Source organism: Chaetodon auriga, chromosome 12 (genome assembly GCF_051107435.1).
Source record: "Chaetodon auriga isolate fChaAug3 chromosome 12, fChaAug3.hap1, whole genome shotgun sequence".
NCBI classification, from domain to species: domain Eukaryota; kingdom Metazoa; phylum Chordata; class Actinopteri; order Chaetodontiformes; family Chaetodontidae; genus Chaetodon; species Chaetodon auriga.
Window position 1 is genome coordinate 5,955,660 of NC_135085.1, and position 26,831 is coordinate 5,982,490.

Consider the following 26,831-nt stretch of genomic DNA (forward strand, 5'->3'; position numbering starts at 1 on the left):
AGGTCAGAGGGAGACTCAGTCAAATTATCCATGTTGTGATGTTAACACCCCATTATTAGCAGATCCAGGAATGATAATGGCTGGGAAAGAAAGAAAGGTGCCCTCCCTTTCCTCTCCTTCCCCCCTCTGTCCCTCTCCGTCTTCATCCCACTTGTGTTTTCTTTAGCGCTTCTCACAGATTCAGCGCTCAGATTAGCTACTTCTCCAAAAAAAGAAGAAAACGCTATTTAGCCAAAGGTTCAGATGTTGCTGGAAGGTCAGTGGAAGCTGTGGGAAGATGATGGCCGTGGTCAGCCTCAGTGATAAGCATGCTGTTTGTTAGGAGAGCCTAAGAGGGAAGAACAGGGGACTAATGATAAATGGACCAAACAAACACTGCATTCATTTCGGTCATTCATATTAAAGTATGAACACGCAGAAAATGATGTCGTTTACCAATATACTGTAGATTATATAAGAAAGAGGAAATCCATATGATTATACAAAAGACCTGACAATGTGAAAAAAAGACATTTCCCAGGATAAACTTTAGTCTTTAAACATTTGTTTTCTTCATTTATTCACTGTACAATATAGACATACAGCCATGTTAGCAGCTCAGTGAGGCTGAGTCCTTTGAGCTAAATGCTAATTACAATTCTCACAGGCTCATGTATGGCAGGTATAAGGCTTACCATGTACCCAATCTTAGTTTAGTGTGTTAGCATGCTAACGTTTGTTAAACACAAAGTACAGATGAGGCTGAGACAAGAGAGGAATATTCAGTCAGTGTCTGAATAGTAATACTGCGCAAATGTCAGAACTGCCACGCACATGTGAGTTTTGACCCACAAGTCAATGATAACAGGACATGCGAGTGATCCGCTGGTGTATATCTGAGATCTGTGCATCGTGTGCAGAGTATGCAGAAAGGACCAGAAGCTTTGGCATGCACCCTTTGAGCCTTGGTGTTGTGTTCACTGTTGCTGGTTGACATGTACACTGGCGTGGAGCAGTTCAGTGAGTGTGCACATAATAATTCACACATACCACATGATATACACAGTATGTGTAGCTGTTTGTGCCGCTCATAATGTACATATGAGCCAGTACAGAACATCTCTCATGCAGGGTAACTACTGCATTTTGGTCTTCTATGAAACTTTAATTGCACAACTGAGGCAAGAAGCTGAAAATGGCACAAATCTTGTAAAACCTCCAACGTTTGCAGAAAGTAAGCCTTTTTATGAGCTCTATGAATTTTTTTTTTTTTATACAGTGACACTTGTGGTCGTTTTTTTATGTGGACCCTGGCCACAAGACAAGATTCCCATTGGGGAAACAATAAAGTATCAAATTAGGTTAACTGTCCTGAATGTTAGCAAAAGACAGCCTGTTCTTTAAAGAGTAAGGATTACAGACGAGCACAGAATGCAGCAGAGTTGTAGCTCAGACAGCGATCGGAGCATCAGACCGTGATTGTTGTTGTTGTTCTGTGTGTGCTGACCCAGCTAACCACTCTGTGGGACAAACAGGAAGCCATTTATCCAAGGCCAAGTTCCCCTCAAAGCTTCCTGCAGCAGCTCCAAGATTGTCTTTGTTCTTTTGCGAACCAAGAGACAATGATGATTTTAGGATTAAATTGATTTTTGGAACGTGAGCCCGGGGCCAGTTATGTAAGATGACAACAGTCCAGCTCAGATCTCATCTGGGTCAGACAGGAACGGGTTCCATTGGACGAGAATATATCACCCTCTGGGTGCAAAATCAATGATTTTTAATGAGACTCTTGCATAAATAAATAAAAAGTTTCAGTTACCGAAGAGCAGTCAAAGAAATGTGCTCTACGTCTGTCATTCGGCTTCATTTCCTTTGATGCAGACATCCTGCTCTGACCCTTCCTGTCTTTTGTCTGTGCGTGTCAATAGATGCATGCTTCACGTCATGTTATGGGAGTTTCCATCCAAGCCTCAACAAACACTTCTCACTGTGGGCCAGCTCATAATTTACAAACATAAATGGCCCCTAAAGCTCTGATAGAGATGAACATACTGTATGCTGGAAGCTCTCAGTAAAAAGCAGCTGTGCATCTCTCAATTATAAAGTCAAACTAACCAAACTTTCAAGGACTTGGATTAACCTGTCCATACATCACATGACACATTCACATGTCTTCACTATCCAAATCCTGATTTAATGATGTTAAGATTTATTGTTAATGCTGATATTTTGCTGAATAATTGATGGCAGAATCTCCTGGTATCCAGTGAAAATAGGTGAATAAGTAACAGCAGTTAAATACCAGCTTCCATTTTAGCAGTGGGGTTTTACAGCCTCTACTTTTGAATTAAACTGTCCAAGTATAGGCTAAATTGTACTTCCTGGGCTAGCATCAAGGCTTGAGTGCATTGCTATTTAACATAGTAATTGAAAGTATTCCTCAACCCAAATCAAGACAGGCACATCCTGATGTTCACAGTACCCAGAAACAAAGCATGGGTTTCATTGAAGAGGCTGAGGGGCTCAACAAAACACAACGTTGATAACATTTTCAAATGTATTAAAACGACCAATTTTCAAGCAAGCACCAAATATTTGGAGAATAGTTCTTGGAGAGTAGATAGTGGTGGCTGAATAGAAGATATTGACACAGAAGACAGCTGTGTTTTCAACAGCAGTCTCAGGAAAATACCGGTATATTACAGCTGGGATCTTATTTTCATTGTTATGGACATCATTTCTCCATGATAACACTCACTCAAGTAATTGCTGAGATCTGGGAATACATTGAAATCACTAAAATGAACCAAAATGATCTTTTAATTCTGCCTATCTTTGATCACAAAGACAGTCTTATCCTGATGTTAACAGTGACTGTGATTATTTTCCTGCCGAAGCCTAGAAGAAAAAGTACTTCTGGGCTTTTGAGGCGTGACTGATCAGCAACAATTGGAAGCCTTTGGGGTGGGATGCATCATCAGTCATCACTGTGTCAGCATATCACCTACCATGGGATGTAATTAAAGACAGCAGGCTACCGTGTTCAAGTATAGGGCATCAGCGCTTCTCTGGCCAATTTCTTCAATTCCTTCCTGATTAGTCCCTCGACAGGGAGACGGGAAACATAAGGAACAACGCGACATGGGTACTCTTGTATTTTACAGACTATGACTTCCAGACTTACCTTTCTTTTTGATCTATTTAATATGGTTGTGTGGTTTTTCCTGAACGAACACATGACACATTCTAGATAAAGTCTGTGCTTAAAAACACACATTAAATGAAAATACTACTACACAGGCTCCATGTTTTCTGTTTTCCTCATCAATGTGCACTGGCTGGTGAAAAACTGAGCTCACACATGGAGCGTAACATTTTGCTCAAACACAAAAATCACTGACTCAACTAAAGTTCACTAAAATGCTAAAATCACCAAAGTTCCTCTGTTGCATTCACTATCTCTTCCTCTTTGATCACTTGGCACACTATTATTATCTGTGACAACAAAAAACAGTGGGTAAGCAGTGCTATCAATCGCAATCACTGCTGCCACATTTGCCCTGATATTGTCCTGATAGTAAAGAAAGGGACTTTGGCTTTGGCTATGAGGCAAACATGAAATTCTATTAAAAAGACTGGCTAAAAACATGTTCAACTCATCCCGTGATCCCAAAGTCAGTGTCTGTCATATATCAATGGAAAGTTTCATCCGTGGCCCTGAAATAAATAAAGACACTATCAGTTATGTTAGCATTCCACCTTGAAATCAATGAGCTAGTTGCCAGCTACTACAATCACTGAAATGCTAAAAAATGACAACAATCTGTAGTTAGTGTTCTTTCCTCCATCAAGTCCCTGCTGAAGCAATAAAACATGTTCAATTGAAATGGCAACTCTTTCAGAAAACACAGTTTATCTGAGGAAAGAACATCTCCACAGTCCATCACACAGTTCGTATAGATGTGGTGGAGTTCCAGGAGGAGAGGGTGTGGAGAGCATCTTTGTGCCCTAGATGACGCCTGCAGCCTGTGCTGCAGGTAGACTCCCCCGTCCTTCCCAGCAGCCATGGTCCTCAAAAACCTACGTGTGGGAGGAGGTGCACTGCACTTCCTCTGTCCCACATCTTTGTCCATGTCCCATCTCAAAGTCATGACCTTCCTCTGTTGACCCCTGTCCTCTGGGGTCCTACTGTCCAACAGTGTTTCTTTCCAGTACCCTCCCAAGCAATTATGAAGCGCTTGATGCTAGGAGTAGATGGTAATGACCTCCCGACCCCCTCCACGAACCAACAGGACACGGTCGAGACCGTCCATCAGGACCTCCAGGAACTCCATATCTGAGAGACACACTCTGGTTAAGGACACACATTAGAGCAACACATGCTGGCATTTTCACATACATCTATTCTGAGGAGCACTTCTGAAAACCTCCATTTCTGGGTGTGAAAAATTTACTCAAGTACTCCTTTTAGGTACGAATGTGATATTACTTTAAACTTGCATTTGACTTTTTTTACCACAGTATATTTATTTAACAGCTAGTTGCATGTTACCTTTCAAAATTCACATTTACACACAAAGTAGTTCAAACTAGCTCCACCTCGACTGAAGCCATCAGTTTAGATACACAGAGGTCATGAGTCCAAGCCATTTTATGTCGCTAGTTAACAGTTTGGTCATATTATTGTGGATTTTAACTTCCAAACATTAAGGTCTTAGTGCTATTTATCTGTGAATGCTAAATCATTTATTTATTCGCTGATTTAAAAGCAGTCACCTTTAAACATAATGAGTCCAAATGTACTGGGAGCGGCCTATAGTACAAAAGTCCATCATGTGTGTGTTTTTAACTGTGTAATGAAGCTACCACCATGATAAACGCTCACAGGGGCAATTTTTCTGCATTGAATACTTGTACTTCTGATTCTTACAATACCTTTACTGATAGCACTTAGGAAGGAGGAACAGCATTTTAACTGGAGTATTTTCAGTGTGGTATTTGTCAAACAACAGATGAAAAAGTAATTTCAGTGTCAAAAGGCATGTTTTACTTCTTTTGCCAAGAGTTAGATGAGAAAATCAATACTACTCTCATGTATATTTAATATGAAGCTACAGCTAGCGGCATGTTAGTTTAGCTTAGCATTAAAACTGGAAACAGGAAGACAAAGCTACAGCAGAGAGGTCTCCCTTGTGACCCCTTATTGCTACTCAGTTAGCTTAGCATAGCAATAAAGACTGGAAATGGGGGAAAAAAGCCATGATAATATCTGCCTAATATCACCTTTAAAGCTGACTATCTAACACTTTTTGTCTTTTTAGAGCATCCAATACAAAAACCAAACTGTAGAAAGACAAAATTCAAAGTTGTCTCAGTTCCCAATAAATGAGCCATGTGTGAGCTCTCGAGGTGAATAAACATATCTCTTAAAATGTGTCAACATGTCTTTGACTGACTGACTAAATGACTGCATGACAGCATGACTGAAAAAGGATACAGTTCTCTTCCCCTTTCTTATTCTTCGGCGGGCCTGGCATGTTGAGCAAGACCAGCTGTGAATTCTGGGATTTCTTGACCACCACCTCGTTCAGCTTCACAGCCGTGTGCATCCTGCGCACGTTGGACTGGTTGCTACATTAAACCGCAGACATTATTAAGAACATCGGCTATCCGGCCACAGAATAATCAATGTACACCGAGCACAGCGCGAGTGAGTGGAGAGAACACAGACACATGCAAGCTGTATGTTTCTCACCATGCACAATGGTGCTCATGCAAACCGAACCTGTGATGCACTTTCACACAAGCATGCCAACACATTGTGAGATGTACACAGTTTATACACATGCAAGCAAAAAGTGAAAGATGACTTACAGATTCTCCCACTCACTAGAAGAAGGGAGCAAAAAACAAGATGTCAACATTAAAGATCAGCCCCTTAGATGATTTTATAGTCTCAGTCATTTTTTTTTTTGATTATCTAGATGCAGAAGAACAGTATTAATAAATCACTGTACATTACAAACACACAAGCCAATAACAAAATTACTGGATGCACCTCAAGGGAGGAAAATGGAGCAATTTTTAGCTTTATCTTTTGATTTACAACTACAAATCTATCATTAATCTGTAGCGAAGTGCAGTACAACAGCAGTGTATGTGAATACATACAACACAGAAAATCAAAATAATGATTGAAGTACAATACATAAAAAAACTACTCATGGATGTACTTACGGCTTCATATTAAACATGTCTTTGACTCCCATATTTTCTCTGTGTCTGCTCCTCTCGTGGATCAGTTTGTCTTTGGTCCAGGTCATGTGGACACGGTCTGGTGTGGCCCCTGCAGCTTTGTCGTTCATTGTAGAATGAGACGCCGTGTTACGGTCGTGGATCAGCTGGGCCTGAACAAAGGACGGGTGACAACAAGACAGTTTGGTGGTTGCAGTCTGCAGCCATGTTACATCCTTGTTCTTTTCTCATTTCCATCATCAGAACATAGGATTTTCAGTCAAATTCAATTTATTATTCTGATTCTGGATGTCCTTTCAGTAGTAAGTAACACAAAGTGGATGTCACTGCAAACACACCATCGCGTTAAAGTTATGAAAATATGAAGAGAGAAGAGGATATGAAGACAAATTCTGTAGGTGTAGTTATTTCTATGGCAGTGAGATGATCGACAGGTTTTTGGTGATGGCCGTACATGCAGGAAAAAAAAACACAGAAACACGCATGCTGTGTTTGGATGTGAGCTGGCAGAAGCTTTGCTTATACTTCCAACAGAAAGTGATTGTGCCCTATTTAATCACTTCTCCCTCATCCTCTTCCTCTTGATCTAACAACACAGCTGTATGTGCAGGCCCGCAGTCACGAGCGCTCCATATTGCATCATAGCCTCTAAGAAGTTTAACAATGCACCACGTCGCTCACTTTGAACTGCCTTTGTAACAATGAAAACAAAAGCTAACGAGCTTCATGGGGGCACCTGGATACTTCTTCTCACTTTGTAGTTAAAGCATGATACTGTCTAGACTTAAAAATCACAGAAATGTAAACCAAATGTTGTTGAAATACACATCCAAACCATACTTGAGTATGTCATTCACTGGACCCAAAACAAAACTTTCTTGCTCTGAACTCTAAATATGATCCACAACAGTTGTATCCATTTTTAGTTTCCGCTCTGCCATGAACAATCCATAACTAGATTTTTAACTGAGAACACTGTTGCAGGTGTGAGTGTTAGAATCTCTGAGGGAGTTGCGTGTGATGTTAGTAATCCCACAGCAGCAGGTTGATTGAAAAAAACCTCCTCTACTGGAGGTGTGGTGCACGTTTGAAGGCACTCGGTGATGGATTTGTCCTCCTCTAGTGGCAGCTGTTGGTCCCTGTCTGTGCCCGCTCAGCCTCTCCAGAGCTGCAGTTGTTACGAATGGATTGTGATGACAGGTAGAAAGGATGGCATGAGAGATGGAGGGATGGATGGCATCATGATTGGCTACTGTGAGCTGTTTGGTTGCCGTGGCTACCTCTTCCTCTGGTATGCACGGGGTGTTGAGGGAAGCAGCCAATGATTTCTTCCGCTTTATGGAGCCACGCGATACATCTGTGATGCTCTGAATCTGTGCCCGTTGTCCAATCACAAAGCCAGGTCGGGGGGAGAGTTCAAAGGTCACAACAGCAGAAGAGACCAGGAGGAGTTACGCCTTTCTCTTTGGGTGGAAGTTAGCTCCATAAGTGTATTACAGCTGTAGTAATATTTTTACTGTGCTGGATAGTTTGCTGTAGCAAATGTAAGCACTACTTGGGTATTACCTGATTTATTACAGTGGACATGTCACAGTGTGAGTGTCATGGTACCTCTCTCTCCCTCTCGGTGCGGGACAGCTGCATCTGTTTGAGCATCTGAGACCTCTGCTCCATCATCAGCGTCTTCTCATAGGTGAAGGCTGAGATGTCACTGTCATGCTAGAGGGACATATAGAACATTTGCACTTTCAGATGATGCAAAATATAGCGCTTTGATGGGTTTTCTGTAGCGAATGTTCTCATTTAGAGCAGCCAGCCATCGTGAGGTGCAAAAATGAATTAGAGTGACTGAATTGCAAACAGTCTCACCATCTCCACCACCTCCACCTCTGCATCCAGGCGTAGATGGTAGAGAAACACCTGGAGGTCTTTCTTCATCTGGATGGAGTTGTCGTCCATCTGGGCCACCGTGAAGATTCGCATTTTACACTTCCTCCATACCTACAGAGACAGGGACTGTGTCAGTCTCAGCTAGGAGGGTCATGTGAGCATTCAGCCATCGCAGCGTTTTATTATTTTGCGTGACATCTGGCCGCATTTGGTAAATTGTCCATTGTCTTATTTCATGGGACAAACAGAAGATGCTTTGAGGAATAAGACATAACAACAGCTCTTGAAGTTGTGCTTAAGTTGACAGGCTGGTGAAATAAATCACTATTAACGTGTTAAAGAGAAAACAGAAAAACAGCTGAGAAAATGTTAGGGCAAAGAAGAAGGAGGGTAAGGAGGAATTTTGACTTCAACTTAGTTTTATTCATTTAAAATGCAAATATCATTGATTTGAAAAAGAAGCTTGGCCTAACCACAGTTCCTTCAAATAATCCTAAAATCAGTTGTGTCAAGTCTTACTAATGCATACAGTAACTTGACTATATGTATTTTATGTACTGTGCTGTTGATTATTAGGCTTTCAAGAGTGTGTTTAATCATTGATATTGAATCTATATAACAGTCACAGTACTTTAAATTCAGTTCACAAAATGATAAATTAATAAATAAAGTCAAATAAAGTCATCTTAAAATTAAAAGGGAAAGACAATTTAGACAAGACACACACACACACACACACACACACACACACACACACACACACACACACACACACACACACACCTTGTGTTGGCTCAGTAAAAAGGGCAGCAGCATGAGCAGTCCCCCATCATGTACGATCCACCACACATCAATGCTTCCCTCCTTCAGGCGCTCCTGGTTACTGGGGAAATGGTCGATGTTCTTAGCAACCAGTAGAGCCTGATGAGCTGCTGTCGTCTCTTTAATTGTTTCTGCAGAGAGAGAGAAAGAGACAGTAATGACGAGGCATGTTAAATGTTTTTAAGTCAGGCCTGTGGGGTACAGCCACACACTGTCTCCCTCTGCTGTCCCCCAGTCTTGTTTCTCTTTCAGAGATGAACGTTTCCTTTATTTGATAAAACTCCTTTGTCTCTTCAAAACTCTTGTTTTCAATCATACCAGTAAAATTGTGAGTAAGATGTCTGCCTTTGATTTTCTTCAGGGCGCTCCTGTGTAGTTTACCTATGAAGTTCCTCCTTGCGGATAAATCCCGCGCTTGTTTCCAACCTGCCGGCCAGGCCATCAGGACAGCGTTGTGTTTCATTCCTCCCAGTCCCGCTGACTGGACGAGCAGGGAGAAACCATCTCGCAGGTTGGACGACACCACCACATGGGAGAAACCCTTCATCCGCTCGGCAACCATGGCTGCTTTCAAGTTCTGCACAGACCCAGTGGAGTTAAGAAAAGGTGGGACGGTAAAGCACAGGAGCTGTTTCACACGATGTGCACAGTACACTGAGGGGCTGTCATTCACTGCTTCCATGACATGTTGGCAGCCTCTGTTCTCCTTTTAACTTGTATGAATATCTACACGTGAAATTAGTGGTTATCAGCTTGTTCTGCTGCCCTCAGTTGATCAAATCTATTAATGCAGCTCTAAACAATAGTATATTATAATATTAAGATAGCTTGATATTTAAAATGTAATTTTAAAGAACAATTTCTACAGTTGTGCTGTTGAACTGTTCGTATTCAAGTTCAAATAAAAAAACTATTGGTAAGTGAATCTTGCAGCACACACCAAACTTTATTCATTTTAATTTGGTTTATAGTTCTCAACATGCACATGTGCTTTACTGCCAGGATCACATCACTTTAAAATGCATACATAAATGGCTAAACATACACTCAACGCCACTTTACTAGATACATTAAATCTAATGTAATTCAATACAACTGTTTAACAAAACTGTCCCTAACACAAACCTGCTCTCCAGTCTTGACATCATTCCCCCGGGTCATGTAGGTTCCCTCCAGCACTGAACAGACGATGGTCAGCCCCTTTCCTGCTTTGAGCTGCGTAGTGAAGGACAGGAGACGAGGGTGCTTCACCGCCAGGTCTGAGTCCAGCTTACACATGACCAACAGCTGAGGCCTGAAGAGAGAGAAGAATAATAATGACATAGCAAAGTGAGTGCAAAATAAGCAGTAACAATGAACCTTTTTGATATAAATCCAAACCACACATATTAAGTTGACTGTATGAGTGGATATTAAAGAACATATATACAAATAGTGCTTCATGTTTTGTGCTTCATTTCGATTCAAGCAAATCCCAGCAGACATGCACGCTCACCTCCAGTTTTTGGTGTGTAGTGGTGCTTCCTCCAGTCGGATGAGAGCATAGCGTGCTGCATTTAAGGACAGACCTCTGATCCCGTCTCCCCACTCCTTCACTGCCCTGCAACCATTCGGTCCAAACAGGAAAGTTTCACTTCTTTTCCAAATGTTTAAGAATAGAACAGACATTTGAATGTTTTTCACAGTCTCAGCAATGAGTTAAGCTTCCTCTGCTGTCTTGACAGAGATGTTTGCTATCACATCCACATCTCCAAGCACACAAAGCATGCATGTGTCATAATGTGGGCTGTTTAGTTGTGCTATTTCCTGTTTTATTTTGAAGTTTGACCTCATGTGTCATATTGTACTTTACTCCCTGTGTTTTTCCTCCCTTGTGATTATCTGATTCATTTCACCTGTGTAACTAGTTCTCCTCCCTGGTCTATATAAGTCAGCGTGTTCCTCTTTGTATGTGTTGTTCATGGTTCTTGTCAGTTTCTAAGAGTATTTCCTGGATTACCTGCTTGTTAGATCTGTGTGTTCTTGCTCCCCTTTTGTTTTTTGATATATGGACTCTCTTCCCTTTTTCAGTGTTTTTTCTTTTGCTTTGGTTTTGACTCTCACCAGCTTCACCTACCTGTTAGTCCTTGGTTGCCTTATTTTGTAATAAATTATTTGAATTGCATCCGCCCTGCTTTTTGTTTAGTCTGCATTTTGGGTTTGCTACATGTTTTTCCCTGGACCCAATTGTAAGAAAATTTAGTGAGTGGTTAATGAGATGATCTGATCCAAACCACATACACCTGACCTCCAGGGAGTGGCAAATAGAGACTTTGTCATTGCAAATAGGTTGACTAACTTGTTTGTTGCCATTCCAAAGCAACTGATTTAGTGGTGCAGTGATGACAGTGAGATAAATCAATGTCAGTGTCACGGTTTTCTCCTGTGACACTAAAGAAAACCCAAAAGGCTTGTGCTGAGTCAGTTTGTGCAGGCTGTGGATATCTATAAATTAAGGGAGGAGCGATGCTTCAGTGAAGTTCACAAACAAAACTTTGCTGCATTGTCACAATGCAGACAAACAGTGGCTGGTTTTGTTTGGATACTGCCAGCAATAGAGAGTTTAAAGCAGTTTTGATTTGATCCATTGGCCCGAAACCCCCAGACTCACCCTCTGTACTCAATGTACTTGTAGATACAGCCGGCTATTACTATGGCAACCAGAGCGTAGTACCAGGAGGAGACGAACATGAGTGAGAGGCACAGGCTCATCCCTAAGAAGGACAGGGTCCTGCAGGATAATACAGTACAAATTATTTCAAGTTTAGAAACAAGTGGTTTTAATTAAAGTTTAGTTGGAAGCTACTCTTACCAGTGATAGAACTTGAAGCGTGGTCTCCAGTTGGGGGTACGGAGCAAAGTCTGAACAGCACAGGCCAGGTTAACAAATAGATAGCACATGAGGAAAAACCTGAGTAGACACAAGGACAGAAAAGATCAGCAAAGAGAGAAAAGAATGCAGTTAAAAGCATATCACTTCACCGGACTGAAAGCAAGTGGGATCGACAGTGGATCCGTTTTTTGTGCTTTCTACAGTGTTAAACCGTGTACATGGAGAGGATGGGGGCCACGGCATCGAGAGACGCGATGAGGATTCCTATCTCACAGATCCCTACGGTCAGCAACAGAGCCCAGGTGGGCTCACCATTGGCCTTCCCATGACCAAAGACCTGAAAGACAGAAGCGGAGTGAGGGTCTGATGAAGTAATCCATTTAATGGCAGAAACGTAAAACACAAACATGCTACTAAACTTACTATCAAGGTCAAACAATACAACATCTGCCCAATACAATTTCATATTTTTCATTTGACATACGTGAACCAGTACACGGTGCATTCGGAAAGCATTCACACATTTTATTATGTTACAAAAATTCCAAAATGGATTATATTTCTTTTTTGTCTCATCAACCTACACACAATACGCCATAATGACAAAGTGAAAAACATTTTTATTAGAAATTTGCCAAAAAAAAAAAATTGCTAATTTATTAAAAATAAAAAAAAAGAAATATCGCAAGTACATAAGTATTCACACACCCTTTGCTATGACACTCAAAATTTAGTTCAGGTGCACCCCGTTTCCACTGATCATCCTCGAGATGTTTCTACAACTTGATTGGAGTCCACCTGCAGTAAATGCAATTGAGTCAAAGGAATTGTCTGTCGACCTCTGAAACATCATTGTATGGAGGCACAGATCTGGGCAAGGGTACAAAAAAAATTCTGCAGCATTGAAGGTCCCAAAGAGCACAGTGGTCTCCATCATTTGTAAAACCACTGTTCTGGTGGTTCCAAACTTCTTCTTCTTCTCTGGGGAGAAGGGCCTTGGTCAGGAGGGTGACCAGGAACCCGATGGTCACTCTGACAGAGCTCCGGCGTTCCTCTGTGGAGATGGGAGAACCTACCAGAAGGACAACCATCTCTGCAGCACTCCACCAATCAGGCCTTTATGGTAGAGTGGCTTCGGGACAAGTCTGCGAATGTCCTTGAGTGGCCCAGCCAGAGCCCAGACTTGAACCTGATTGAACATCTCTGGAAAGACCTGAAAATAGCTGCGCAGCAACACAATGGGAGAAATACCCCAAATACAGGTGTGCCAAGTCCGTAGCATCATACCCAAGAAGACTTGAGGCTGTAATTGCTGCCAAAGGTGCTTCAACAAAGTACTGAGTAAAGGGTGTGAACACTTATGTACATGCAATATTCATTTTTTTATTTTTAATACATTTGCAAAAAATTCTAAAAAAAAAAAACTTTTTTCACTTTGTCATTATGGAGTATTGTGTGTTGATTGATGAGACAAAAAAAGAATTTAATCCATTTTGGAAAAAGGCTGTAACATAACAAAATGTGGGGAAAGTGAAGTGACTTTCAAAATGCATGTATAAAATGTGTCATTGCTTTAGCACTCATTGTTCAGTGGCTTTTGGTTTAAGTCTTTAGCATATTTAGATTAAACGTAGCCTCTATGTGATAATTGAATATATTTCAGTCATGACAAACACCAAAGGCAACGAGCAATGTAAAGACTTCATGTGAACTCTGGGGAATTGTGATGTGTGATATTTATTTTTTTTTTGACATTGTATAGACGCTTTTTTTTCTTTTCCTAAATTTTCTTTCTTTCTAAAGTGGGGCTGGTTCATCAAACTCTCTTAACTGAGTAAACTTGTCGTCATAAAATGTTCATTTCTGTCAGTGGCGTGTCATGAGAGCAGTGCTGGGAGAGTAAAATAGAGAAGGTCTTTCTAAAGCAAAGTGGTCCATGGTTACTATAAGAGGCAGTCATGTGACAGTCACCAAGGTATTAGAGGAGATATTATAGGCTAAAACCAGCCCTCAGCATGGAGTGTGTCATTGCTGTTAATGTCTGAGCCTCATGTTGAGCAAAATCTTTATCTAACTAGACTGACCCAGTTAAGTCTTGTCCTGCATTAACCCTGCGATACACTCCAGTGGCATGAGGCGCATGAAGAAACCAACACGACCTTTTCAAGACAAAATAAAAACGTCATTGTGTGTCGTGTTTGTGCGAAACAAAGATCTTTCTAACACTGACCTGTAAGAATGGGATGATGCCATCTCGAGCGATGGCCTGCAACAGCCGGGGGGCGCCAGTGAGGCTCTGGAGCCCCGCCCCACAGCAGGAGAAAAATGAACCAATCACAATAACCCAGGGTGACGGCCAGGCCAGAATACCAATCACCGGGTTCTTCTTTACCGAGAAACCAAACCTGAAACACACACAAGCATGTGTACAGTTAACTCTGTATGCTCGGTCTGTACGTGATGATGATGAAGCTGCTGTCACCTGTGTTCTGGCTCCGCATACAAGTTACTGACAATACAGTGACTGAATATATATTTTTCATTTTGTTTCGGAATTAATTAATTAGGCCTGCCTGCCACCATTTATTCCTCGACGAAGCTACGGTGAAGAGGAAGGTCATTAAAAATACACTCACTTGTCTCTCAGCACCACTCCTTCAATACAGGCTCCAAACAAGACCACGCAGGAGATGTCTGACCGTGACGTTGAGGTGGAAATACCTGCACTGTGGATTTACTCCTGATGTGTGACATTATTACACAAAGAAATAAAAACAACCGATAAAATCAATCTTGCTGCGCTCCATGGCCAAATGATATACCTCCCACACATGCATGTGCTTGTGTGTGCACATATTAACTATGTGAGCTGCACACACACACACACACACACACACACACACACACACACTCAGAGACAGTCTAGAGGATACAGATGAAAGAAGTGGTGAGAATAGCCATGATGGTTCCGATTGGGATGGACCTCTGGGCATCTCTGAGATCGCCAGACCTATTTGAACCAGCCATTATACCTGAAAGAAAACACACACACACACACACACACACACACACACGATGATAAAGTAGTTACTTGTGGAGGATGAACTGAGATACTTAGGTAAAAGTATCACTCAGTAAAGTGTTTGCGCTTTCCAAAATGTAACTAGCAATGAGAAACAGCAGTGGAGTTATCATATCATATATATCATACACTCCATCATATGAAAATTAGTTTGGTGCTTGATGGAGTGATCATCTACCTGTGACAGAGGGGAAGTATATTCCCACCAGCAGAGTGAAGTAGGTGGTGATGTCACTGAAGAGGTAGGGCTTAAGCCTGTCTGGAGGCGTGTCCTGGACTTCTACTGAATTCTGGCTTTTCTTCTCTATGAACATACCAGCTGGGCCATAGTTGCCCCACAGGTTGTCTAGCGGAACGACAGACAGAGAAAAGAGAATTCACTCTGTGGGGCAATGAGCCGACCATTCAGCCTGAGGGTGGCACACGATGAAATAAGCTGGAGGGGAGCTCAGAATCCTTCCTCTCCTCCTTCTCACCTTTGATGACACCGCTCAAGAGCCCAGGTATGGCCTGCATCTCTGTCAGGTTGTTTAACGTGAAGTATTCGTCACAGGTTGCGTTGGGATATTTACTGCTGCAGAAGATGCTCCATAGATCGCTGGTCACTGTGTTGTTTTTCACATCCAGCGTCTTTGCGCATGTTTCAAAATTTTCATTCGTCAGAGATCGGTTACCCAATAGACACACACTGCAGAGGAGAGGGTAAAGAAGTATGAATGGAAGAGGAATTTTGCAGAAATACAGTAACACAGCCAGCACAGCCATCACTGCGCTGAACAAACCCCTGCATGCAGCCACTGTCACACCCTTTATGAACTAATGTGTCATGGCCATAATCATAACAAGCCATGACTACGGCCACAATCACAGCCACAACAACAACCAAAGCTCAGTTCGTCACCCCATGGCTACCATCATACCACATAACACCAGATGATAATACAGCTCAGTCCTTCTTTACAGATCAGAGGGAAAATGCATTGCGATGTAATGCAAAAGAAGCTCAGCAAAAAAAATCTTGATTTCATTGTCTGTATGTCCATGATTACATTGCAAACAGGACCAGCTCATGCTGTAGTTAATTCAGCATATTTCTAGTATATATAGGCTACATATAGGCTAATTAATACAGGGCTCAAGTTGTAGCCTGCAGCGTAACTCATTGAATGTAAGGCAACATTGTATTACGCCCCAAATTATTATGGGAGTTGTACTTGCAAAACTTATGTCACTGACATAAAACAAAATCAACCATTGTTCTTGCTATTTCAGACTTGAAAACATACCAGTGCTCGACGAGAAATAGTTATTTAGCTGTTTGTAACTCACTTAAACTCTGGTGGTTCGATGATCGTCTTGATGACTCCTGCATAAGTGGCCATGATCGAGAGAACCACACAGGCCAGAAACACCAGAGCCAGTTTGTTCACATACCTGCAGAGAGAAGGGGGAGTGAATGTGTGTGTGTGTGTGTGTGTGTGTGTGTGTGTGTGTGTGTGTGTGTGTGTGTGTGTGTGTGGATACTTACTTCACCCCCACAAACACGACCAGCGCCATCAGGAGCAGGCAGCATGTGCCATAGACACGCATGTTGTTAGCCATCGCTGCACCTTCGCCTTCTTCAAACACTGTTGCTGTTGGGACGATGTATATCTGGCATTGGGGAGACAGCAAGCAGAGAGTCAGCGTGGCATTGATAGACAAAGGAGAGCTCAGCTACATTACATCACTTTCGCTGTCTGAGTGGTAACATACCAGCAGAATCTCTATGGTTCCCAGTATGTACAGGGATCCAGCAAACGTGGTTCCGAGGTAGAGGCAGAGACCCACTGCCCCTCCAAACTCTGGACCCAGTGATCTGGAGATCATGTAGTAGGAGCCTCCGGCTTTTGAGAAATTAAATCCTCGTTAGACTACAACCAAATATATTCTTTCTGTTTATATTTGCAGGTAATTCTTCTGAAAAGACACAAGCACGGGTCATCAGTGTAGGATAATGACCGAGACCTTTGTTGTAAAAATGGGGACAAAACGTTATTTATTGAATTTAAAGGCTCATTGCTGACAAATGACATAGCAATTTGAATTTTTTGTCAAATGTTTCTATATATATCATAACATTATTTATCATAAAGTAGCATATTCTCAAGGAAAGTAAGTGTTATAATTAGTGCATTAAAATGCAGCAATTTACGAGGTTTTCTTGGGGTGCATGTATTCCAATATTATGGAAAGTATGAAAAACAATGTAATTGTAATTTGTGTGATATGGTTTTGCTAGATTATATCCATTTATATAAATTAAGAACACAACATTTCTGTACTTTGGGGTTTCTGAACAATTTCCCAGAACAGAACTGATATGTAACTGTAATTTCTTGGGAATGTTCCTGGAAAGGTACCCGTGATTGTTTAATAGCCATAAGCAAATAGCTGGTGTAACCTAGAGTCTTTCAGTCAGTGCATAGAAGGTCAGCTGGACGGGCAAAAATGTCAAAGATGTCTTTCTGTGTGAAAATTAAGCTTCCAATTATAAACTAATATTTACTTTGGTTGTGAGCCTTGCCTTTCAGGTATGACTGTAGGTGTAATTATTATTGTTATTATTGAACGATTAACAGCCAAAAACAAACAAAGAGATTAGACTAAAAATTAAATACATTTTATAAATCAGAAATATGTTTCATCTGTTGTATCTCATCATCTCACAACCTCCCAGATTCATGCTGTGACCCCAGGCTGAGCACCGCTGCTGTTCATTACAAATAAATAAACAAATTCTCAAATAAATGAATATATACTTTCAATGTCTACTGTCTCTGAATATGACCTCTTTTTTCTCAATAGATTGCTACAAAATTACAGTTTTTCCTGGGAAAATTCCTAAGAATTTTTTTACAGAAATTACAGGACTATAAAGAAGGAATCACCAAATTAGTTTTAAACTTTTGTTCACCGCAGAAAAGATGTTGAACAAACGGTGAAATGTATTTATTTATTTACAGTGTCTTTGTTGTGTTGTGACGCAATCACCATAATATACTAGTAACAATATCCATGTATGTGCTAAATCTACTGATCATTGTGATTTACTTTTCCAAATCATTCAGATCCTGTGATAATAAATAAAGCTCTGTTACAGCTGCAGTTACAGGCCACTGCATTTAAATATTCAGAAACAGAATCAGAATTGGCTTCATCAGCCAAGTATGCATGCACAGACAATGAGTCGGACTCTGGATTTAAACATGGCGCTCACTGTGCTTGAATAGAAAAAACAACTGTATATACAATGACATTTAAAAATATTATAAGTGACGGAAAAAATAATGAATGCAACAATTCATAATGTACCTGGGACGACTCCATTGGTTGCTATGGCGCTCATTGATATGGCTGTGAGCAAGGTCTGCATGGAGAGGAAGAGGACAGATGGTAAGTGTGTGGATTCTGTACCAACAGCAAAACAACCTGGCTGGGATCTCTTTTACTTTAACACATAATATAAAACATAAAAATGAGATATAATCACATAAAGTTTTACAAAAACCTTTTTTTTAACTTATTATTTAACAGGCCAAAGTCTTTTTTAATGTTAGACCTTAAACAGGTTAAAAGATAACTTGCAACATAAAAGACAGACTGCTGCTCACTCAAACAATGATAGCATGTCCTACAGGTGAGAAAAACAGAAAGTCACAGCAATCTGCTACTATCAGTCATTCTCATGCATGTCCACAAAGTCCTCTGTCTACAGTCCGGACTGTGGATTCTTCCTCACAGGAAAGAAAAGGTTGGAACCATGGACCTGAAATGTCTTAAAGAAAAAGCCTTTTTATTTGAAATGTTTTATTATTTAAAATTGCATTGCAAGTCCAAGAACTCTCACAATCCTCTCTCAGAGATGACAAGAGGTCAAAGGTCATCAGAGTGTCATTCTTCATTCGATCTCTGACTGCATTCATCTCTCTGTCTGCTCACAGGGAAAGGATTCGTGTTCGAGGCCAGGCAGTAAAGCAGACATCATGTGTGAGAGGACAGATCAATCTACAGTAGTCCTCAAACGTTCTTGTTGATGTCCACAATTTAAAGGTGTTTCACAACCACGAATCACCTCTGACCTTATACTGAGTCATATACAACTGAGGGGTAGAGGAGAGACAGACAAACCTTTCGAATGTTGAATACTGCCGTGCACTACAAACAGGACTTCTTTTTTTCTGAAAAGATTTATCCTGTTACCAGGCAGTTTTTATGTTTCACAAGCATTTTACTCGTTTCAAGCTTTGTTGTCCTTACTTATCTTAAAAAGATATTAGAGGGTCTTACTGAGATTTTATTACTGCTTCTGTGTCACTGGCCTGAAACTGGAATGTCCAGAATTCTGAAGCTGAAGTAAAAAACTGTTCTGTTGAACTCAGCGTTTCTTTGTATCCAGATAAATGTTTTTTGTCCGGCTGCTCAACTTTTAGGGAAACTGTTGGTATTTGAGACTTTGAGACAAGATTGGACAGTAAAAACCTTGGAAAGTATAATTTTCCTGTTCTGTTGGCAGATCATTTTGCTTATTTTGAGCTCTTTTTTTTTCTTCTTTTTTCTTGAGTTTTTGCATTTGAGAATAAATAGGATCAAAGAATAAGTTCTCACGGCTAGAAATCTCCCCGGATATTAGATGCCATCATAAGATGCCAGTTGACATGTGACCGTTTTTGATACCCGGCACTGTGAACACACTTGAACTCAACATCTTGAGCCTTTGTCACGTCTTTGGTCTCCAGCATCAGAGCCTGACAGGGCGGGTATACTGTACATCGGAGGAGGGTGTTGTTTGCAGATTATCACACGTCACATCACATGAGCGCTGAGCGATAAAGTTCAAACTTCACAAACAGTCAGCTCTCTGTGTGGCCAAGTGGAGCCACTGACGTACGAGCCACGCTTGTAAATCACAGTCATTTTCTGCTTGTTTTGGGGACTCTCCTCTGAGGTCGGACGTGGAGATCAATGCTGTCATTAATCAACGCAAGAAACTGAGAGGGGGGGGTGCCGTGATTAGCCGGGCCTAGTTTGAGTGCCATGCCCTGACTCAATCTCAGACAAGACATTGTTCCATCGAGGCCTTTATAGAATGACAGAGCATGGCCAGGAGGGACTCTGTTTGTCTTTCCTTCATTTACAGTATCACTGGTGCCATTCATCACATTCTGGTGGTGAACATGGTGAAATGATGCATCTCATTTTATGCTGCACTCAGTTTGTTTGTTTGTTTGTTTTGAGGGCGGCATAAAGGGATTACAGCTAAATTTCACTTAACAGGAATGTGTTGTAGAATGACAAATAAACCCTTTCCCTCATTTGTTGTTCCTACTTATTGTCAGCAGGGAGTGAGCATGTCTATGTGCTGGATTCATAAAATGACTCACACAGATGCAGCACATGGAGACGATGGCGAAGGATCCCAGGATTCCTGCTGTGCCGACGATCCAGGTGAGACGCAGAAAGAGAATCACACCCAGGATGTTCTGCATGCAGGGCAGGTAAACGCCAATGAAGGTTCCCATCTGGGGGACCTGGGAATGGATAAACACACACATGCACACAGGTGTGAATCAACGTGGTGGATGGATGAGAAGGAGTTCCAATAATATCAAGTATCGAAGCCTATGCTATGACATGTTTTTTATGGTGACACAAAGTACGGATGGAGGAATAATGGCATGCAACAAACACACCTGATTTGCAGGAATCAGTTAGAGCACAAAGTAGGAAGCAGACTACCAGGAAATCTAAAATACAGCCCTCAGAAAACAATGTCACCTCTTTTCTGAAGTGTTTGGATTCTGTTCAGTGAGGGCAGTTATCGTGTGTTAAAGTAAATGTTCTTTCATCACATGTGTTTATCATATTCAATATTTTAAAACAGACAGAAAGGAAGCATTTGATCTGTGAGAGCACTGTTAAAAAACGTTTTGAAAATGTGTTAAAGATCCCCCCCTGAAACTTTTAAGGACAAAACACTCTGGTAGAATAATAATTCCTGTCCGATGTGTTTTTTGTCGCAAAAAAGTTGAATCACCTGGTCTACAATAGACCATTCTCAGTGTATGTATCCCACATTCCCACAGACTGTGGAAAGCCACGTTTCTGCCGCAGGAAGTCACCTCAGGGACCGGGAACCTGTGGATGAACTGTGTTTCCATCACAGGGACCAGGGTCTAAGTGACGCTTAGGGGACATTAGTTTACCCCCCCAAAAACTCCCTGCTTCTGGGTGAGTACTTTCCAAAAGAACAGGAACTCTGGGGGTGGGGCTTGCTGTACTGAATATTTTTGATTGGTCGACTACTCGCAGCATTTTATTTCAACCACATTTTGTAAAAAGCTGCAAGCTATTTTGGTTTTTGTTTATTGTGCTTCAACACATCAACATGGAGTTGGAGAAGAAAGCGTATGACAGATGGCCCGACGTTGACCAGCGGTCATTTTGTCGTATACGTCAGCAGACGAATTTGCCTAATCTCAGGGTGGACACGCAGACGACAATGGGCTGATGGAACCATTTAGTTCCCGAGACTTAAAGCTCTCACCACTTTGGGTGGAAACATGGCTTAATAAGCTGGACTCTGGACCAATTTCGATGTTGCCAAATGAGCTCTTCTGTACACATGTTAAAGTAAGTATGTTATGTAAAGTATGTTAAGTAAGTGGAGCTCAAACATCCAGGTGAAGGAACAATAAGCTGAACCCACTGAGTGGAGGCTTTAAAGTTTATAGATTTTGGCACAATGCAAGTCTTAGCCTGTCATTTATGGGCTTACTGTAGCCTAGAAATGATTTGGTGAGTTTTTCCGTTGTAATGGGAGCATCTAAAAACAGTCCAAATAGAAAGAAATCAAGTAAAAAGAAAAAAAAGTTCAATTGACACTGAAATTGTCCTTTACAGACACAGACCAGGAATTCCAGTTGCCGTCCTGGCTGTAAATTGTAATTTTACTCACGGTGTAATTAAGACCATAAGATGATACAGGATCTTCCCACATTATTAGTAACAATAATACTCTATTTAACTTTATGTTGAATCTCAGAGATTCACACTGAGTGTCTTTAAAATGTCTTTGGCATGGTGGAAAACTCAAAACACAAAAGGTTTTTGTGAATAAATCAATGTACACCTAAACATGCTTCAAATACTTAACGTGTCATGTTCAGGTAGAATCCTGTCCATCAATCATACAACAGCTTTCATATAAAGCAACATTATTGTGCTTAAGCTCTTGCACGCTCTTATCTTCTAGAAAGTTCGCAGTTTGCATCACAGTGCACAAAGATGTACACACATACCTCTATTACTACCCTCCTCAAAGCCAAGTGTACGTACCATTTTTCGAGTTACGAACACCTTGTCCTGCGCTTTCTCCACTGCGCTCAGCTGTCTGTCTAAATACTGTGAAGTGCCTGATGTTGATTTCCAGATCTCCCACATCTTCTCTCTGGCGCTGCTCCGGCTTTCTCTCTTGTCTGGTTTTCTCTGCGTAATCTGTCTTATTTGTTTGAGTCTCAAGTTTTTGATCTCCTTTGGAGCACTCTTAAAGAGAAAACACAGCTGTTGTGCGGGGGGCGGGTTCCAGGGAAACATCGTCAATGCCTCCACACAAAGCTATAGTCCAATGTCCTACTGTGTGTTCACCCAAAGACTCTGGATGTTCAGTGTCAGCAACATGACAAGGAGGCAACTGTTGTTCTGATTGGAGCATGTTCTCAGTGATTTCACATGATTCAAATCCCTACTTTCAGCAGCATGTACATGCATGACTATTGAGAGGAAGAGTGATGAGGCTTTGTCCCCAGACTATGTTTTATATTTAAATTAATGTAACTACAAACAAAAAATACAGGATTCAGTATTTCCCCACCAGAATTTTAGTCCTGGCAGAGTGGAGAGGATGAAAACATCACCAGATGCAAGTAATTCAGGTTCCATCTGCTCAACTTTTCTAAATCCCTGTAGGCTAAATTTTCCAAATTTTGGCACTCAGTACCATGTGAAATACATTGTATGTTAAAGCATGTGACAAAAAACGTAGCACTCATATTTGCCACTTTTGCTTGACTACAGTCCTCTGCTATCCATTATCCTGCTTTAAACTTCTGCAGTCCAGTTTTTTTCTTCTTCTTTTTTCCAAGCTGGGCAGATAGAGTCTTCTGTCTGCTTGGTTTACAGTAACAACACTATGAATCCAGGTAATTTAGTGCTTATTGGTGCTACAACACACAGCCAACTTCAGCCTGAATCAACACATTTTCTAAAGGAGACAGTCCTTAAAAGAACTGTTCGACATCTTGGAAACTACATTTATTAGCCGTCTTACTGAATCTGAAAAGCGATGCTCCTCTCATGTCAGGGCTATTAAATATAAAGCTACAACCAGCAGTTTTGCATTGCATAAAGCCACCTAGCAGCAACTTTAAAGCTCCCTAATTAACATGGTTCTTAACAATGGTTCCTTTAACTGTTATCCAGCCTCATCCTTCATGACCAACAACAGACAGACTGGCTTTTACAGCCCTCTGACGCTGATGAAACATGGACACAGCCCATTAAGTCCCACACAAGACAGCTTTTACAGACAAAATACTATTTAAACTGTGCACAACTCAGAAAGTAAACACCTCACAGATCATCCCAGATTGGAAAAAGGAAACTGAAAATAACTGTCACAGGTGACCTCAGGTTCATATGCAGCTTCTATCTTTGTGAGCGTCAGTTTCATCAGCAGGCACACCAGCTGGCACAAATGGGAGGAAACACCTCCACTCTCGACCTCCACCTGGCACTCAAACGCAACCTCCCACACCACAGACATAGCTCTCTTCTCTATGAGGGCTGAGGGGAGCTTTATTGTCTGGACTGAACTGCTGTTAGCCAACCAGCAGTAAGGTGACAGGTGGAAGAGAGGCTCTGCTACACACACCCTGCAAAGCACTGCTGTGCTTTGTATTTAAGCAGAGGTTAGGTGTCCTTTTTGATCATGACCTTAACACGAATGTCACGAGTCAAGTGTTTATGGTATCAGGTCTTGTTCCCACGCTAAGCAGGTGATTCACACCACACACCAGGCCAACTGACTTTGTTCAAAGGCTGATACCAACTACACTTATCAAGGTGCTATCAAAGAAGCAATATTAGGTTATTTGAAAACTGGTGGTGTGCGAGCAACACTGTTGTTGTATGGGGCCACAGAAGATGTTATCTTACTAATGAGCTAATGTGTGTTTGGTTAAACTAGTAGCGCATTCTGCATTTACTGGGTGATGGTGTGACGGTTTCAAGTGATTCAATATGGATGTTTTAAGGGTCAGAATATCGCGTCTCTCTCTGTCCGCCTCAAACACCTTTGTCCTCCCCTTTCTCTGGCTATCTGACCCACTTCCACAGCTTATCTGTCAGAATTTTCCAGTGGAGGTGCCTGTCTAGAACCGCAGCCTCTGAACTGTGACACATCCATGCCGTGACCGCCTACGGACTCAGAGAAAAGGGAATGAGGATGCAGGTTTGAGAGCGATATGTTGCTATTCAGATATGTTGGAAGTCAACATTCCACTCTGGAAAATGTACTACAGAGTGTAATGCAGAGATTTCTCTCAGATGGAAGTGCTAAGTTAAATAAGCACAGTGACAGTTAATCAATTAGCTGAATAGTCAAAAAACTATATTGGTATGTTTGATTAATGGGTAATTTCTGAAGCAAAAATGCCAACACTTCAGTGGCTGTAGCTTCTCAAATGTGAATATTCGATTGCAGCAAATGGAATATCTTCGGGGTTTGGGCTGCTGGTTGGCATTTGAAGCGCAAACAAAGTCAGCAAACTTATCGAGCATGAAAAAAGTACACAGTGCAGAAATGTTTATCCAAAGCATTTTTTTTAAATTAAATAAATATTTCCCTAAAATCTTGTTATTTGCTTTATACCTACAGTACAGTCAGAAGATAGAGCATTTAGACAGTAACCCTCATTGTTTCACTGTACTCCAGCATATTGCATGTGAAATGAACCAAGTTTAAGTGTTAAATTTCAGTTTTAAGGGTGTTTGAATGTCGACTTTAAGTGTGTCATCATCCATACGTGGAACTAATGTAACTTATCTAATTATGTGCTGTCCTCTAAAGCTGTGGGTTTAGGCATAAAAAGAGCAACACATCCTACACTGCTGACTCATGTGAATGTAAACACTCACATTAAATTAAAGTCAGCACTAATATGAGCTGCTACAGAGCCAAACACTCACAAAAAGACATGTATCACTGTCCCCACATTTTCTCATTACGCTCTCTTGCATGATACTTGATGCAATGCCGGTTTTTAAAAAAATGATCACAGAGGAAGAAGTGTGCAAAGAAAAAAGGAAAGAATCTTGTGCCATACTTTCCACCAGTTTCTAAGATTGTCCTTAGTGCTAATACCCGTACACGTGGTGTGTATTTGCAATACAGCAATGACGTAATAGCAGTCTCCAAAACACAAAATCTGAACTATAAAGACAACAGTTTACTGTGTATCTTTTGTACTACAGGCAATAAACCATGAAAATCTATGAGTTAGTTTACAATTAGGTACATTTTTAGGTGCGCTAATGAGCTTCTTTATCGCCCTGTGATATCTTCCCAAAGCTCAAACACACACTTCAATATTCCACTACAATGCAGGACTGCATTGCCTATGCTGATGTGGTCATACAGATAGTAAGAATCGTGCCAGGATTGGTGTCTGCAGCAACTGTGCTGGCTGCTTAAAAATACAGCTCCTTACAGTGACAGCGACCCTCCTGACCCCATCCTCGTTCTCAGCCTCCTCGTGCTCACGAACACCCTGGGTCAGGTTGGTGTAGTTAGCCAGCTTGTTGAGAAGAGATGACACCATGGGGTGACTGTCCATTTCCTCCTGCAGAGAGACGGAGAGAAATCAAATGAAGCACGTGCGCTCTGTTCTATCAGCACCTTAAGAACAGCGGTGCTGCCAGGTGCCCATGGACACTTTAATACTCATGGCCATGCTTTTAACCAAGAACCACTGTTTTATCCTCCTCACACTGCCTCCCAGTATGGTTAAAATTGATTACTTTTAATGTCCTTCGTGGCTTTGCTACTTACTATAATTCTTACCTCTTAGTGCCACATGAGCCTGGATATAGCAAGAGGTCGTCATGCCCTTGAACAATCTGGGAAAATACTTTTACATGTTTTTTTTTTTCTTTTATTGTGATTTTACTTGAGTTTTTATTATTATTATTATTATTATTTTACATGCATTGTCTTTCATTTCAATTTTCCATTTGCTTTTCTTTTATCTTACATTACTAGAATTGGACTCATCAGTTTAAAAGAGGCATCTAATGATTTTATGATTTGCTCATTTAAATTTGCTGTCATGTGTGAAGCACTTTTTTTTTTTTTATTATTATTGTCATTATTATTACTACCCACATTTTTCCACCTGGTGGCTTGGAACCAGCAACCATCTGATCATAACTCTGCATCTTTACCTGTCACGTCAGCAACTTCATAATGTTATATGATACAACAGGAAATAATACAATCTTCCTATATGGGACATGCATGTGTTTTAAACTTAACAGTTAGCAGACAATGCAGATTTGAACAGAGCAACCATTAAAAATTCGAGAAATATAATTTTCGTCTTACCTCAAACAGGGCCATGTTCTTGCCTTCATAATAGTGCTCTCCATCATCGTCTGAGCTGATGAATGGACTGGACTCTCTCTGACTGTCATCTCCTAGTGGGATAAACAGGAAAACCACCCATAGTGTCAGATGCACACTAGTGACAGAACAGCAAGAGAACAGAGGCAGCAGGAGCAACAGGTGCTGGTCTTGACTAGCATCTGCAACAGCTGTAGCAGCACTAGTTGTAC

The 26,831-nt window shown here is 41.2% G+C and overlaps 1 protein-coding gene across 3 annotated transcripts in view; it reads right to left on the bottom strand.

The window, feature by feature from the left end:
- Positions 1-2,522: 2,522 nt before the first annotated feature.
- The window catches only part of LOC143329422 (solute carrier family 12 member 7-like), a 31,333-nt gene continuing 7,024 nt past the window's right edge, over positions 2,523-26,831 (bottom strand). For 2 of the 3 annotated variants that reach the window (XM_076745290.1, XM_076745291.1), the window contains 25 exons: positions 26,602-26,693; positions 25,709-25,840; positions 20,324-20,470; positions 18,255-18,309; positions 16,656-16,786; positions 16,429-16,553; positions 16,230-16,334; positions 15,377-15,588; positions 15,079-15,246; positions 14,752-14,850; positions 14,455-14,512; positions 14,049-14,223; positions 12,037-12,155; positions 11,798-11,896; positions 11,597-11,716; positions 10,442-10,546; positions 10,072-10,240; positions 9,328-9,523; positions 8,908-9,077; positions 8,104-8,235; positions 7,846-7,953; positions 6,217-6,386; positions 5,854-5,868; positions 5,477-5,610; positions 2,523-4,315 (listed from right to left, as the gene is read on the bottom strand). In XM_076745290.1, the coding sequence (XP_076601405.1) occupies positions 4,224-4,315; positions 5,477-5,610; positions 5,854-5,868; positions 6,217-6,386; positions 7,846-7,953; positions 8,104-8,235; positions 8,908-9,077; positions 9,328-9,523; positions 10,072-10,240; positions 10,442-10,546; positions 11,597-11,716; positions 11,798-11,896; positions 12,037-12,155; positions 14,049-14,223; positions 14,455-14,512; positions 14,752-14,850; positions 15,079-15,246; positions 15,377-15,588; positions 16,230-16,334; positions 16,429-16,553; positions 16,656-16,786; positions 18,255-18,309; positions 20,324-20,470; positions 25,709-25,840; positions 26,602-26,693 (3,128 nt within the window). In that variant the 3' untranslated portion in view covers positions 2,523-4,223. Of the gene's footprint in view, positions 4,316-5,476; positions 5,611-5,853; positions 5,869-6,216; positions 6,387-7,487; positions 7,608-7,845; positions 7,954-8,103; positions 8,236-8,907; positions 9,078-9,327; positions 9,524-10,071; positions 10,241-10,441; positions 10,547-11,596; positions 11,717-11,797; positions 11,897-12,036; positions 12,156-14,048; positions 14,224-14,454; positions 14,513-14,751; positions 14,851-15,078; positions 15,247-15,376; positions 15,589-16,229; positions 16,335-16,428; positions 16,554-16,655; positions 16,787-18,254; positions 18,310-20,323; positions 20,471-25,708; positions 25,841-26,601; positions 26,694-26,831 lie in introns of all 3 variants that reach the window. The other variant, XM_076745292.1, reaches the window with a different exon arrangement.